The following is a 13,323-nucleotide window of genomic DNA, read 5'->3' on the forward strand; positions in this document are numbered from 1 at the left end:
GGAAGAGTCTGTCTCTTTTCAACATTTACCATTGATAACCTTGGTCTTTCCAGATACTTCGCTGGATTTTCGCTGTTTTGGTCTTGCACCTGATGCAATAGCGGCTGAGAAGATGGAAAAGATAATTATGTACGGCTAAATAACATTTCTTCCTACCATAATAACGTTTTAGATTAAAGCCGTTAAAGACGAACTGTTGTCAGACATAACGATAAAAATTAACTCAGGCGAGTAACAATTTCACCAGCCTTGTGAAAACTCAAGTAAAAAGATCATGGCACTAAGCGTGACTGTTTGAACATTAATATAATTCCAAAAACCTTTTTCCTTGAACCTGTGATTGCTTTTATCAGATATGTTGTCAAGAATATACCAAGTATGGTCTTCGACAGCTTAATTTACAGAATATTTTACGTCAGTAATACACAGCAATAGGAAGGTAAAAAAAACATCTGCAGAGAATCTTGATGTGCATTATTGCTATTAGGTTTTCGTTATAAACCAAACAGACCAAAAGTGTGAAGCTGAAAGTTAGACGTACCTTGGAGGTGAGGCTGTTTATCACTACTCATTCTTTTGAAACTTGTCGCCTCCATGGCTTGTGTATGATAAAAAAAGGAACAATTTCAAAATTTTAATTCACGATAAAAAGAATGGATAACATTGCAATCATGGGCCCTATTCAAGTAGCAAAGGATTCGAAAACGTAATTGGAACTGGCTATGGTTTTATATCCTCAAAGTTAACTCAGACTCTTATCTGGCTATTGGTCGTGTCAATTATATGATATCTTCTTTCATTCTCTTTCAAAACATGACCAGTTGTGAAAGAAATGCTTGAATAAAATTCCAGCTCTGACAGGATTCGAAATCGTGCTCCCAAAATACCTATGAGCGCTTTAGCTAACAAATATTTTTCTGCATCCCCATGAAAACCGGATCGTGTTATACCCTGAAAGATGACCCACAAGGTGAATAGAAACGCTATAATTGAGCTGTGGAGTGGCGTTCCCGGAAGCCACCACACTATTCTCCGAAAATGGATTTATATTTTAGTAAACGAATAGATAAATAAATAAATCGAGTAGGCAGCCTTGCGAGAACAGCTCAGGGAAACGAACAATAATACTTAATTATCATCGTACTAAACAGATATGAAAAACTACAGCTGTTTTAAATGATATCCACCTGATTTGACATCGTAGGAAGGAAGTGACTTTTCTCCATCGAATGAATTCTTTTTCTGTTGTGAGAAATGAATAGAAGAGCAAAATACAAATTACGATGAATTGCCCTCTATAACAACAAATTTTTTTAAAACCAGGTTTTCTGAGCGTTGACCTGGATTCAGAATAATATTAAAAACGGATAAGAGCTAACAACTAAAGCGAGGTCAAGTTGAAAGGCTATGGAAGAGGACAAGTCTGACTAAAAGGTAGTCAACATAACACTCGTACCAAATCCATACTGTAACAGTAAACACTGTTATTATAATGGATGTTTCCCTTACTAGCTATGATAAATATAAGGATATCTATGTAGGAAAGACTAACCCCATCTTGCTTCTGTTCTTCACTTTCCTTATCTATTTCTATTTTTTGCTTGATTTCAGTACCAATTTCTTCAATCTCCTAAAGAAAAATTCAATAAATCAATAAATCAGTCAGTTACTTAATCGGTCGGTCAGTGTAACAGTCTGTCAGTCAGACATAAGTAAGTTAACGACTGTCATTGGGATAGTTTTCTAGTACGAAAATCGAAAATCAAAGCTTCATGAGAAAAGGTAGCTGTACACGTTCCATCATTAAAGTAAAAATGAAATAGCGATAGTGAAAAAAGCAGCTACTTACTTTAATTCGGCGATGTTCCTCACACATTTTTTGTTTTCTGTTCATAACCTAAGTACATTAAAGGGCATTATCTATTACAAACGTTATCCTCCGTGATCCAGGAACCGTAGGCTGTGGTTTGGCTCTTATTTATTAGGATAATCCAATCACTGAGAAGTTATATTGCTTCTCTTTGATCAAACAATGAAACTTTTATAGTCAACAACTATCACTATGGGCAGGTTGACCTTGTGAAATCACCTGAAGCCACAAGTTTTCTTATTATTAATTTATAACTTTTTCTAGTACTTCTGGTCTATCAAAACGACACGTACAGATTTTTTATCTGGGACAACTGTAACAGGTGGTGTAGCATCAGATACCTGAAAATAAAATAAAAGAGTTTACGTGGAGGTGAACGTTGTTATCGATGGGTCATTTAGGAAATTAAAATCCTCTGGAACGTGATTGGCAGATTGACTGACTGTCAGACCATCTATCAAATGTCCAATTGACTACGTACTGTTTGTTACACTGAATCCCTTGACTTGTGGCCTTGTTATCTAATCGACCAATGCATGTACTCATTCACTCATTCGCTAAATTAATCCATAAGATTTTGACTTAAATGGATGTGATAGAATGAACAATCCAGACTAAGCCAGACTTTTTGTTTTTTGATGATGATTGACTGATCGACTGGAAAACGACCTTTTGAGATACTTATATAACTAGGGGATGGAAAAACTGACCAACCAAGTAACTCACAAAGTAACTGGAAAAACCGACCAACCAAGTAATTCACAAAATGACAGACACACACACACAGGCTGACTGACTGACTGACTGACTGACTGGCTGACTTTTAAAATGCTCGGCTATCGGACCTTACATTCTGTAGGCTACAGGTATAGAACCTAAGTCAAGAGAAAATAATGTCTTGACCTACATGTAAATGTAATACTTACTGGTGTTGACTTTCTTTTCTTTGTACTCTTTTGATCTTTATTCTGTGTTTGGATAATGGCATCAATGCTGTCCATGAGGTTTCTTGCCTCGTGATCATCAGGGTGATGTTGCAATACTGCCAGAAGACAGGTATCGGTTATAATTGAGACGTATTGCTGAGGGCCTTTTTGATAATTTACATAACAGAGACCACACAGTGAATCAACCGACAGGATGCTTACCTTTCTGGCAGTTCTCCTTTGCTTTGAAATTCTCACCCTATTGGATGACAAAAGGAATAGATTGAACTTAACAAGAATGTCAGTGGTAATTATCATAGATAACTTTATGTTCTGCGCTATAATCATCATTTAAAATATTTTCTTGGGGGAAAGGTGGGGGAGGGGAGTAGCTTGGGAGGGGGAGGGGGTTGCGAGCCACGGAAGTTGGTATATAAGTTGATATGTAAGCTGGTATATGAGTTGGTTTATTGGTTGATATATAAGTTGATATATAAGTAAATCTATAAGTTTCTATTTAAGTACTATTGATAAGATTGCTCATTAAGAACCTCGAATTTTTCGTCCGATAGCATGCATGTTAAACTAAAAAAATCCACCAAATTTCAATGCACGGTTTCACAATTTCCCTTTTTCTTTGTCTCGCAACTTTCCTGCTTCTTACTCTCTAAAAATAAAAGTACCAAATGAGCCTAAAGAGTTGAAAATGAAATGAAAATGTGACTGGACAAATACGTGATCGCTAACTATGGAAAAATGGAAGTGCCACAAAAAATTAATACGTGATAAACAAATCCATCATAAGCTAGAGAGGACATTCAGAGACAGCATCATCGAAACTCACCAATCTAAATTGACACCTGGCTAGATAAAAATGAACCTCGCGATTGAACACACAGAAGAGACGAACAACTTCAATGAAATATTCAACAGCTTCCCCAAAAGAGCCTTTTTCGAAAAAATCAATTCCAGAGGACATAAGATCATTCTTTAAGTCCTGTGCCAGCTTGAAGCTCTGCGAAACAAAAAGCAAAGAAGTAATTTAAAAGACGCTTATAATTTAATATCTTACTGATGACTAATTGGAAACAAGATTAACAACAGGAACAGGGAAAACGATTTTAATTCACTCAATATAATTAACTTAAATCAAATTATTAGAATTCTTTGATTACAATTATGATTAAAATTATTTCCTAAATATTAGAATAGTAGTGATAAGTAATTGTGAAACTAGAAAGTTTAGTTAACCAAAGGTTTTTTTGTCAGTTGCTGTGATAGCTCTAGGTGTAGCTCAGAGATTGACAAAGAGTTCTGGGTTTCTATAAGATGATAATTGTCTACTGCCGTGTAGACGATACCCTCGAAAAAAATATTTGGAATAGTTTTGAATATGAAGGTGATCCTCGCAATAATGTATACTACTCGAGTAGTAGTAAAATTAAGGCCCCGGAAAAAAATTCAGGCCTGTAAGGGATTTGAACCCATGACCTCTGTGATACTGGTGCAGCGCTCTATCAACTGAGATAACAAGCCAACTGGGAGCTGTTCATTATGTTGGTTCCAAATAAACCCATGAAGTGATGAATAAACGGCAAAGAATATATATGAAAGTCATATATATTTGAACTACAGATAAAGACGTGAATATGAAGGTGATCCTCGCAGTAATGTACTCTACTTGAGCAGTAGTGAAAAAAAGGCCTTACTTTCCCTACTGCTCAAGTAATGTACATTACTGCGAGGATCACCTTCATATTCACGTCTTTATCCACAGTTCAAACATATGACTTTCATATATATTCTTAACTGTAAATTTTTGCCAAAAGTTCTCCATATATATGTAAAGCATGAGGAAGTTGGGTTGCTACCAGGGCTGTGTATCAATCGACTTAACAGGTCAGTAGTCTTCTTCCGGTAAGCGCAGATGAACCCAATTTAAGCTATTAAGAAGAGTTGTTTATTCTTGCAAGGGAACGCTCAATATGTACAGTTACTTGGGTAGTTATTGAAGCAACTGCAAATTTTTTTTTACATTATTGTGAAGTTTCCATTCATGGTAAACAAACCTGGCCGAGAGTTCTTTTCAACATTTCTCTTAGCCTTCGAACATGAGCCTTTACTTCCTGAAATATAAAACGACAAGGAGACTAGTTATTCGGATTATGCTAGATAACAATTTGGTTCTCAGCCATTATCGGCTGAGCGTCTTAACTCTCAGAAGGTATTCAAGCACGAATGATTTTGTCGAGTAAAGTCGAGTAAATAGTTCAACTCTTCTACGTAAATTGCGCCCAGTAGAGTAATACATACACAAACACACAGAGAACAAGCTTAAGGCTATTCTCAAAAACTCTATTTCTTGTTCAGGTTAGTGAAGCAAGAATATTTATACCGGAGAGATACAAAATTTTGCCCGATACTGGAATTAGGAAGCTTTCAAAAAAGATAAAAGAGTTCTTAGTGATTTTTTGATTTGTGATTTCATTAATTACATCATCCATTTATTTATTTGCTTTTTTTCCAAAAGCGAAAAATATCTGTGGTGTTGATGTTGGCCTATAGATTATCAATTGCTCCGCGCCAAAGAACACAAGATGCTAAGCGGTCACTTGCAATCGGCTCTATCACAGCAGGAAACTCGTGAGCTTCACAGAAGAAATTTGCAAAGCTAGAATTTCTCTTCAGCCTTTTCCACTTTCCTTTTCGATGACAAGTTTTCCCTACATCAGTCTCCTTGATCAAGAGGGACTTAGCAAGGTAAAACTTGTCAAACCTTTTCAAATATTATATGGCGCAGATGCAGCTTGATTTAAAAGTTTGCAAAGAGCTATGCTTGTTTTAAAAAAATATTGCATTTACCTCGAAATGAGTCGCTTTTAAGGACACGGCAAGTAGAAAAGCAGCTCCTATGTCACCTTTTTCCTCTAGGGTGATTAACATTAGCAGGGTGGCACCACAAATTCCATCTTGAAAAGCTTTCTCTTTGCTCAGATTTAGAGCTGATATTGAACAAAAGTACATGAAATAACTTAAAATGCGATCTCAATCCATCATAGTTCTCAAAGTTCGAGAAAGTTTACAGTAATCGATTCGAATGTCGTGCAGCTTGCAACTTACACTTTACAGGCTTTATCTTGAAAATGGACAGGTTGGAGCAAATTTAGCGATCATAATTGCAAAAAGACCAGGGCTCAGTTGTTCGAAGGCCGATTAGCGGTAACCTAAGGTTAAATTTTAATCTGGGTTTCTTTAAGCCTTTGTTCGAAAGCCTTCTTGGAATCATATTCTCTATTCTAAATGGAGCATCTGATCATCAAATTATCGACAAAAAAATTACATTTAATTTTTTTTTTAAGCTTTCAGATCTGAAATCATATTTCACACTAACACTGGTTTGTCTAAGCCCAGCTTTGAACAACTAGCCCAGGTAATAAGTAAGTGTATTTTTACTGTTTGGGCTTTGAAGGGAAACGCGATGATCATCATAAAATGTATTGCAGACCACAAGTAAGTGTGCCTAAACAAATTAAAATGTGTGCACTTACCTGCCTTGCTTTCTTCAAAAGATAAATCAGGCCTACCCTACATGATCGAAGAAGAAAGATACCACCTTTACTGTTTAACTTGCTTTCTCCTTCATCTTAAGGGTTTTGAAGGGGAGAGAGTATTTCACATATCAATAATAGTTATAATAATGATAATGGCAATGATGGTAACGATGACAACGATAGCGATCATGATCATAATAATAAGTGACTGAAAACAAATAGCGGAGGAAAGTTCTTACCCTAAAACGGAAAAACAGTGCTCTTTCCATCAAGGCCATTACTCTAAGCTGGATATCTTTTAAGCAGTTTTGATCCATATTCACCAAGTATGTGGTTGTATCCTGTAGGGAATCAATGAAACTTTTCGCTTTCAAAACTTTTAGGATCTTCTCGCGAAGTGAAAAATTTAGAAAAGGCAGTGAAAAAATAAAATATTGGGAGCTATAGTTTGAAAGTTGCTGTAAAACCGAAGATCTTTATATGAAAGCTACTCCAGCAACGTTTTGACGAGGAACATTATCAAGCTAAGTGGCCGAATACGATCCTATTTGTAAAGTCTGATTCATACTCTAACCGCTCATTATTACTATTCATTTTTAAATACGTTATTGGCTCTAGAGGGATTTACGAAGGACTAGAAATATTTCTAGAGCCTAGGTCACAACAATGAGTACAAGTCTTGTAGCTTTTGAAAAATATGATTGGGACTTCACCATTCCAAATTCTACTAAAAACATGTGGTTACTTTATTATCTAAACCAGCGATTTGGTAGGACGGAGGTAATACACGTCAGTGACAGCAAGCAAAATATCTTTTTGTGTGTTTTAATCAGTAATTAAAAAATGTTTTCCCCCTTAATTTTTAGTGGACTGGATAAGCGATTTCCCCCGAAGCTGTGCAAGAGTGGTCTGAGCTGGGCAGACCTTTCTACGTCAAAGCAAGAGAAATTAAACTGGCTTGAATATCTTCACCTTTACCTTAAAGTTACTTGGATATACAAATTAAGTTCATTCAGTTTCAACATTTAAGTTAAAGCTCCTCGTATTTGAAATTATCCATTGATTGAATTTGATCATGATTTCCAGACATTTTATAGAACTACAGGAATCCATCGAAGGCCGATAATTAATAAAGGCAAGAGCATGGATATGTGGAAGGACAGAGAATCTGATACAGCAACCCATATTTTTTATTGCCATTATTTAGCAAAAAAGAAAATCGCTTTCGCAAGACGTGTGCAAGATGAAGACTGATCAAGTGAAATAAAACTCACAATTTCCGCCTGAACTGGTACCACATCTCTCGGTTGCTGCAGTGAGTCAGTGCTTCTAGTAATGCATATTATAATAGTTAGATTTATACCCAGAGTGTTAATTAAGCAATGGCAGAGACTGTGGTGAATATAGTCTAATTACTGGACTAATTTCTAACGTCTCATTCCACTCAAAGGTTTGCTCCTTAATTCGACCTTTCCTGATTGCATATTTATACCTTAAAAATAATATAGGTCAACAGTAACATACCAGGTTGATCAAGCGTAGCAACATCTCGGTGGAGCCAAAACATACCAGAGAGAATTTGTCTGTGCAAGTCTTTATTTAAATATCAACAATTCATTGATCAAACAAAATTAATAACAAATGAATAGCAATACTTCACCTCTCTCTCCCTTTATTTTTGCGTCTTTTACCACGAGGCATGTCGAAATGTCAATCTCAGTTATCTGGACTATTCTTTTGAACGCTGCGGTAAAGGAAGAAAAACTACATGAGTTTTTGTTAAATCTGCCAGAATGAGGTAGCCAAGAATTTTAAAATAATAGAGTCATCTCGACAGCTACCATTTTTTTTTTTTTTTTTTTTTTTTTTTTATACTGAACAGAAGCGATAATCTGACGGCGAGTTTGAATGCTGTTGACGGTCTGCCGCTTAGCGCTAGCGTAAAATTATGATTCAAGGGAGCGGATTATGACGGCACCTACAACTTGAATGTTGTTTCACGGCATCGAGACAAACACAAGAATCTGAACAACTCACCCGTGGTAAAAAGGCATACCACTATTATAAATTTGAAAATTTACATTCTAGGTGAGTAAGAAGCCTACGGGGTTGATGTGGCTACAAGAAAAGGCAAGCCCCAACTAGTTTGAGTCACATTTAAATTCCAGAGAAGTGACTACTTAAATGAAAACATTGTAGTGAAATAAAATAGCAAAATGGCGTAATTTCTTTGTGCTCTAAGATAACTTTGGTCTAGCTGTGTTTTTACCTTTTCATCCGGAACTGATCTTGTCTTACTTTCTATAATCAGTGAGAATCGCTCCGTGGTGCACTTTTCGCTTTCTCTACGCCATTGCCACAAAGTAAACATCTCTTGACGAGGAAGTGGTATTTATTTGACGGGTGAATATTATCGAGTCGCCTTTCAAATAACGAAGTTGGATGACTAATTTTCTTCCAGACAAAAACATATTCCTGTAGTATCTTCTAGTCACTTCGTTTGTTTATCTAAGGGACGAATCGTCAGCGATAATTTCACAACAGACAAGCCGCAATGTCTCATTTGCATTCAGACCTTGACTTGAATATCGTTACTTGATTGAGTAGACAATCATTCTACTTACCTGTAATTCATCGATCGCACTCCACTGCGTGAACAACTATCTTTGCTTGGTGCTTCGGAGTAGAGACGACAACGTTTCGGCGGACTGAGATTTACGTAACTCAACAAACTTCAACTCCGTCACGATAAAATAGAATCACCAAGAATTACGTCACAGAATGTTGGTTCTCGGGAAAAACAAAATATTGCTTTTCTGAGAAAACTTACCAATCACGTGCTTTTAACTTGTTTTCTTTATTTGCTGGCTGAGTTACGAATACACTCACTAACCGTGTATCTCATTAAGGAAACACGGGTCTGAGATATAACAACCCAAGTGCCCATACGAATTATCATATTTTTGATACTGTTTGTGTTAAAGAAATAAATTTTAGATTCTTGTGATTCAAGCAATTTTCCATTTCTCGGAACTGATACGACCTTTTCGTGTGTATTTACATATTCATCAATTCCCGGAAAAACCCTAGGTAACTGGAAATATTTTGGAAACTCAAGTACTTTGATTAAACATAAAATATATTAACATGTCACGACAAACGATCGACGATAAACGAATATTGGGCAGACGGTAGATTTTGTGACGAAAGATGATCACGAAATTCAAAATTGTCACGTAATTTTTTCCCCCCAAACATTCGAAGTTAAAAGCTACATCGTCAAACGTTCTCACATGTGCATTTTATTGTGAACAGAGCTACCATATCCTTTGAACAAGAATGTAAACTGAAAGGAAAACAAAAAGAAAAACAAAAGAAAAGAAAAAGCAAGACTCAGAAAAATTTGACGTGACAGGACAGGACCGAAACCTTTTGCATTCGGTAACATATCCACAGCGCTAAGTAAGCAGAGAGCAAAGAAAGTGGCGAAGTTCGGTAAAGAAATAAAATTTGATGCACATTTAATACATTTACCTGGCCTGTGAATTGATCAGTGTACAAGCTCTGTTTACTTAGCGTATCTTTTTTAACATAAGACACCATAACTGTACAAAAGTAGGCACTGTTGAAATTTAGGAATTTAACATTTCTCGTGGTTCCACAGGCGTCCCAAGCTCACGTTTTGAGAAAAAGCAAACGATTAATTTATGAAAGCGTCATGCACTACGTGATGCAGTGTCAAGCTACGCGAGAAACGGTTGAGAATTAGAACACGTTATAAGGAATAGTAAAGGGAAATTAATATAGTCGATTTACAACGCTTACTTACCGGTAAGATTAATAGAAATCACTCGCTCAACCAACGGTCCAAACCGAGGAAAGGAGTAGTGGAAGTGTTAGTTAGCGTGGGGGATGTAGTGGGTTATGTCGTAGGATGGCATGCTTGCGGAATGAAGGCAAACTGTCAAAGGCATGGTTAAATAGATGAGAATGGTGTCGGAGCGCTTATCGCCGAGAGCCTCAATCAGTTCAAAGGGAACACCGGGTTGGTAAGCAAATGATGCCCCACCGCTGCGAAAGGGGTGCCCCGCGAAAGGCTTTGGGTCAAAGCCGAGCGACGCAAAATGATTGTGCAGAAGAGAAACAAAAGATCCATAAGGAAAAACTTGAACAAGCTGGCGTTCAACCGACCAGAGAGCTCCTGCTAAACCCGAGGCCGTAAAGCGAAGTGCGTTGACGATGGCCGCCTTTGGACATGATGGAGAGCGCGGAATGCGGGAAAGTGGGATTTCTACAACGCGCTCACGAAACTGAATGGTCTTACTCCATCGACTGGTTATGAGAACACCTCAGGGAAAGATTTTAAAATCAGCCCTAGTTGGTTGCTTACGCGGGTCAAAGGAAGTCGGCGACACGGGTAAAAAGGTGGGATTTCCGAAACATGCCATAAAAGGCAGGCCAAACTCCTTGTGAAGAATACCTATGATGTTCAGGCAGCTTCGAACGGAGGCAGCTTTAAAACGACGAGCTAAGAAAACAGCGTATAGCAGCAAGTGATCAGGCTGAACTGGGGTGTACCCCTCGTAGAGGCAGAACCTCAAGTAGGTGTCGCAATGAGTTTTGTAAGTTGTTTTAGTGGATTCTGTGTAGAGCTGAGACCGATACTTAGTAATTTCCTGATATAATTAAGATGCAAACCGTTCATTATAGCTAAAGTTTCTTTGAGAGGTTAATAAATAATAAATAAATAATAATAAAACTAATCACCCCGGAAATAATTCCCTGCTGCGAGAGAGCACGTTGGTCGGTTATGTAGGAGGAAGGCTTATAAAAATTGTACCACCATGCGATATCACGGTAAAAAGTGGGAGCTAAACGATGCTTAGCACCCAAGGGAAGGGAATTCATGGTGTCAAGGACGAGGCGAAGAAACCTTCGTCCGCCGTAAACAACTCTGCACACCTGCCAGTCGCTGCAGTTGATTTTTGGAAGCGTGCCATTTACGCAAGAAATTGTAAACTATGGTCTGGCAGTCGTAAGGTTCTCCTGTGGAAGCGCCATGCTACACGGGACTGTATCCAGTTCTACACCCAGAAAGGTTGATGTGCAAGTGGGTGGCACGAGTTTACGCTGAGTAATAGTAAAGCCTAAATCCTTCAGCAATTGTGGCAACACTTTTCAGGCATGGGTGTATTCCGCTTGCGTAGCACTAGTGACAAGGAAATCGTCGAGATAAACGATAATGTTCACAAAACCTCTCTTTCCCATCATGCGTTGAACAGCCTGTGTTAGACGATGAAGATTTCAAGAGAGCTTTTAGCACCGAATTGAAGGCGAGTGTCGTAATAATAACTATCAAAATCGTCCACCGAAAACCGCCACTTTTAGCCTTTAGCCTGATAATTTGCGGGGCTGATGGGTATCGACCGGTAAGCATGTTTGAGATGTATTTTAGCCATGAAATAATTGGGTTTTAGGAGTTTGATAGCGTCATCCAAAAGTGACCAAAATTTGAAATACCGCATGCCAATGTGGTCGAGAGCAATCATAGATAAGCCGTTCCTTGGAATTCGAAGAGTTCGGTTTAAGAATCGTCCCTAACACGTTTACCACCGTAGGTTTCGTGGCCGTAATAACGTAGTTGCCTTCCTGAATTTCGTCGCGAATGTTTTTTTCCACCAAAAATTCAATGGTGGGATTAGTGGCCCATTTATAATTTCGCATATTTACTTCGGTGAATTGCGTATTAGGGTCCGCCAATTGAGAGACGCCAATAATGCCATCTACCAAAAACGCCTCGTCGTAGCCGCCCGCAAGTTCGTATTGTCCAAACTGTGGGTTAACCGGTGAATTTCGCCCCTTGAATTGTTAAAGTTGCGGAAAATAGTACGCCCATCACTGGTGAAGGGTACGAGTTGGGGACCAGGGTTAGGTGTGCGATTAAAAGACCTGAAATTAGGGAGGATATGGTAGATAGGTTCTAAAATAATGGAATGGAGGTGATTAGAGTCGAAACTCCACAGATAATTAACTCGTCATCGCACTTGATCACCGAGACCCACTGTTAAAGGTTTGAAAGTTTCATTATCTTGATTGTGTAAGCGAAATAGTTTTGTACATCATGTGCCATAGTTAGTTTGTCACTGGATGGAAGATTATAAAAAATCCTAGTATTTCCAACCACCCACTGTGAAATTGAAACCTGCACTAAATGGGGCTTTTTTGGGCCATTTGACACTACTAATTTGGTGTTTCTACCGTTCGTTCTTCGTCCTGAGGGACAATGTTGTCTAGAAAGTCAACATTTCTTAAATATCTCTCACCCTTTTGAAGCTGGGCTGGCCTCAGAAACATCTCCGACGCTCGTCAATCTACCCAGGTGTTGGATGGTTGACTTGGAGATGCCTGAAGATTGTTTTAAAGCGGCAGGCGGTATGTGGTCAGGTTAAGAGTTCCATCCAATGGAGTTGTTAATGCTTCGCTTGGAGGAAGAGAACGCAGATACTTGACATTCGACGGACCAGCTGGCTCTGGTAGCTCACCCGTAGGTGGTAGCTCTATCTGCCTTTAGAGAGAGGCTATACGTTTTTGCTTGGCTTGCCACTGTTCTTCCAGGCCTAGCTCGGCCAACTCCTGTTCAAAGTCTGCAATATGTTGGTCTTCATCATGGCCGGCAACCGTGGCGTTCTGCCTGTTTTTATGCGCGATTGGGGAACTGATCTCCTCTCCTTGATAGAATTTGCTGGGAAATACCCAGCCATGCTCAGTAATCGGGGTTCCACAGCCTGCGCATTTAGCCACCTTCCTCTCCAGTTGTGAATTGTTAGACATAATTAAACGATGAAACTAGAAACTAAAACTTTATCAAGCTAAAAATGCTGCTTGTTGCCTTCTTGCTTACTTGGTTGCTAATCACACGTGCACCGAGATACCTAAGCGGTAATATACTAAAGTAATTTTGCGATTAAAACGCGTT

The 13,323-nt window shown here is 38.3% G+C and overlaps 1 protein-coding gene across 1 annotated transcript in view; it reads right to left on the reverse strand.

Annotated features, from left to right (window-relative positions):
• The window catches only part of LOC113678471 (3'-5' exoribonuclease HELZ2), a 30,725-nt gene extending 21,482 nt beyond the window's left edge, over window positions 1-9,243 (reverse strand). The window contains exons 1-17 of the mRNA XM_089184511.1: window positions 8,972-9,243; window positions 8,617-8,855; window positions 8,008-8,091; window positions 7,622-7,676; window positions 6,587-6,688; window positions 6,345-6,381; window positions 5,659-5,798; window positions 4,866-4,922; window positions 3,641-3,811; window positions 3,019-3,055; window positions 2,797-2,912; window positions 2,164-2,211; window positions 1,850-1,897; window positions 1,553-1,630; window positions 1,188-1,242; window positions 542-598; window positions 30-104 (exon numbers count right to left, since the gene is read on the reverse strand). Of these exons, the coding sequence (XP_089040637.1) occupies window positions 30-104; window positions 542-598; window positions 1,188-1,242; window positions 1,553-1,630; window positions 1,850-1,897; window positions 2,164-2,211; window positions 2,797-2,912; window positions 3,019-3,055; window positions 3,641-3,811; window positions 4,866-4,922; window positions 5,659-5,798; window positions 6,345-6,381; window positions 6,587-6,688; window positions 7,622-7,676; window positions 8,008-8,048 (1,117 nt within the window). The 5' untranslated portion in view covers window positions 8,049-8,091; window positions 8,617-8,855; window positions 8,972-9,243. The remainder of the gene's footprint in view (window positions 1-29; window positions 105-541; window positions 599-1,187; window positions 1,243-1,552; window positions 1,631-1,849; window positions 1,898-2,163; window positions 2,212-2,796; window positions 2,913-3,018; window positions 3,056-3,640; window positions 3,812-4,865; window positions 4,923-5,658; window positions 5,799-6,344; window positions 6,382-6,586; window positions 6,689-7,621; window positions 7,677-8,007; window positions 8,092-8,616; window positions 8,856-8,971) is intronic.
• Between the last annotated feature and the right edge of the window lie 4,080 nt (window positions 9,244-13,323).

Source organism: Pocillopora damicornis, chromosome 10, assembly GCF_964200805.1.
Source record: "Pocillopora damicornis chromosome 10, jaPocDami1.2, whole genome shotgun sequence".
NCBI lineage: Eukaryota > Metazoa > Cnidaria > Anthozoa > Scleractinia > Pocilloporidae > Pocillopora > Pocillopora damicornis.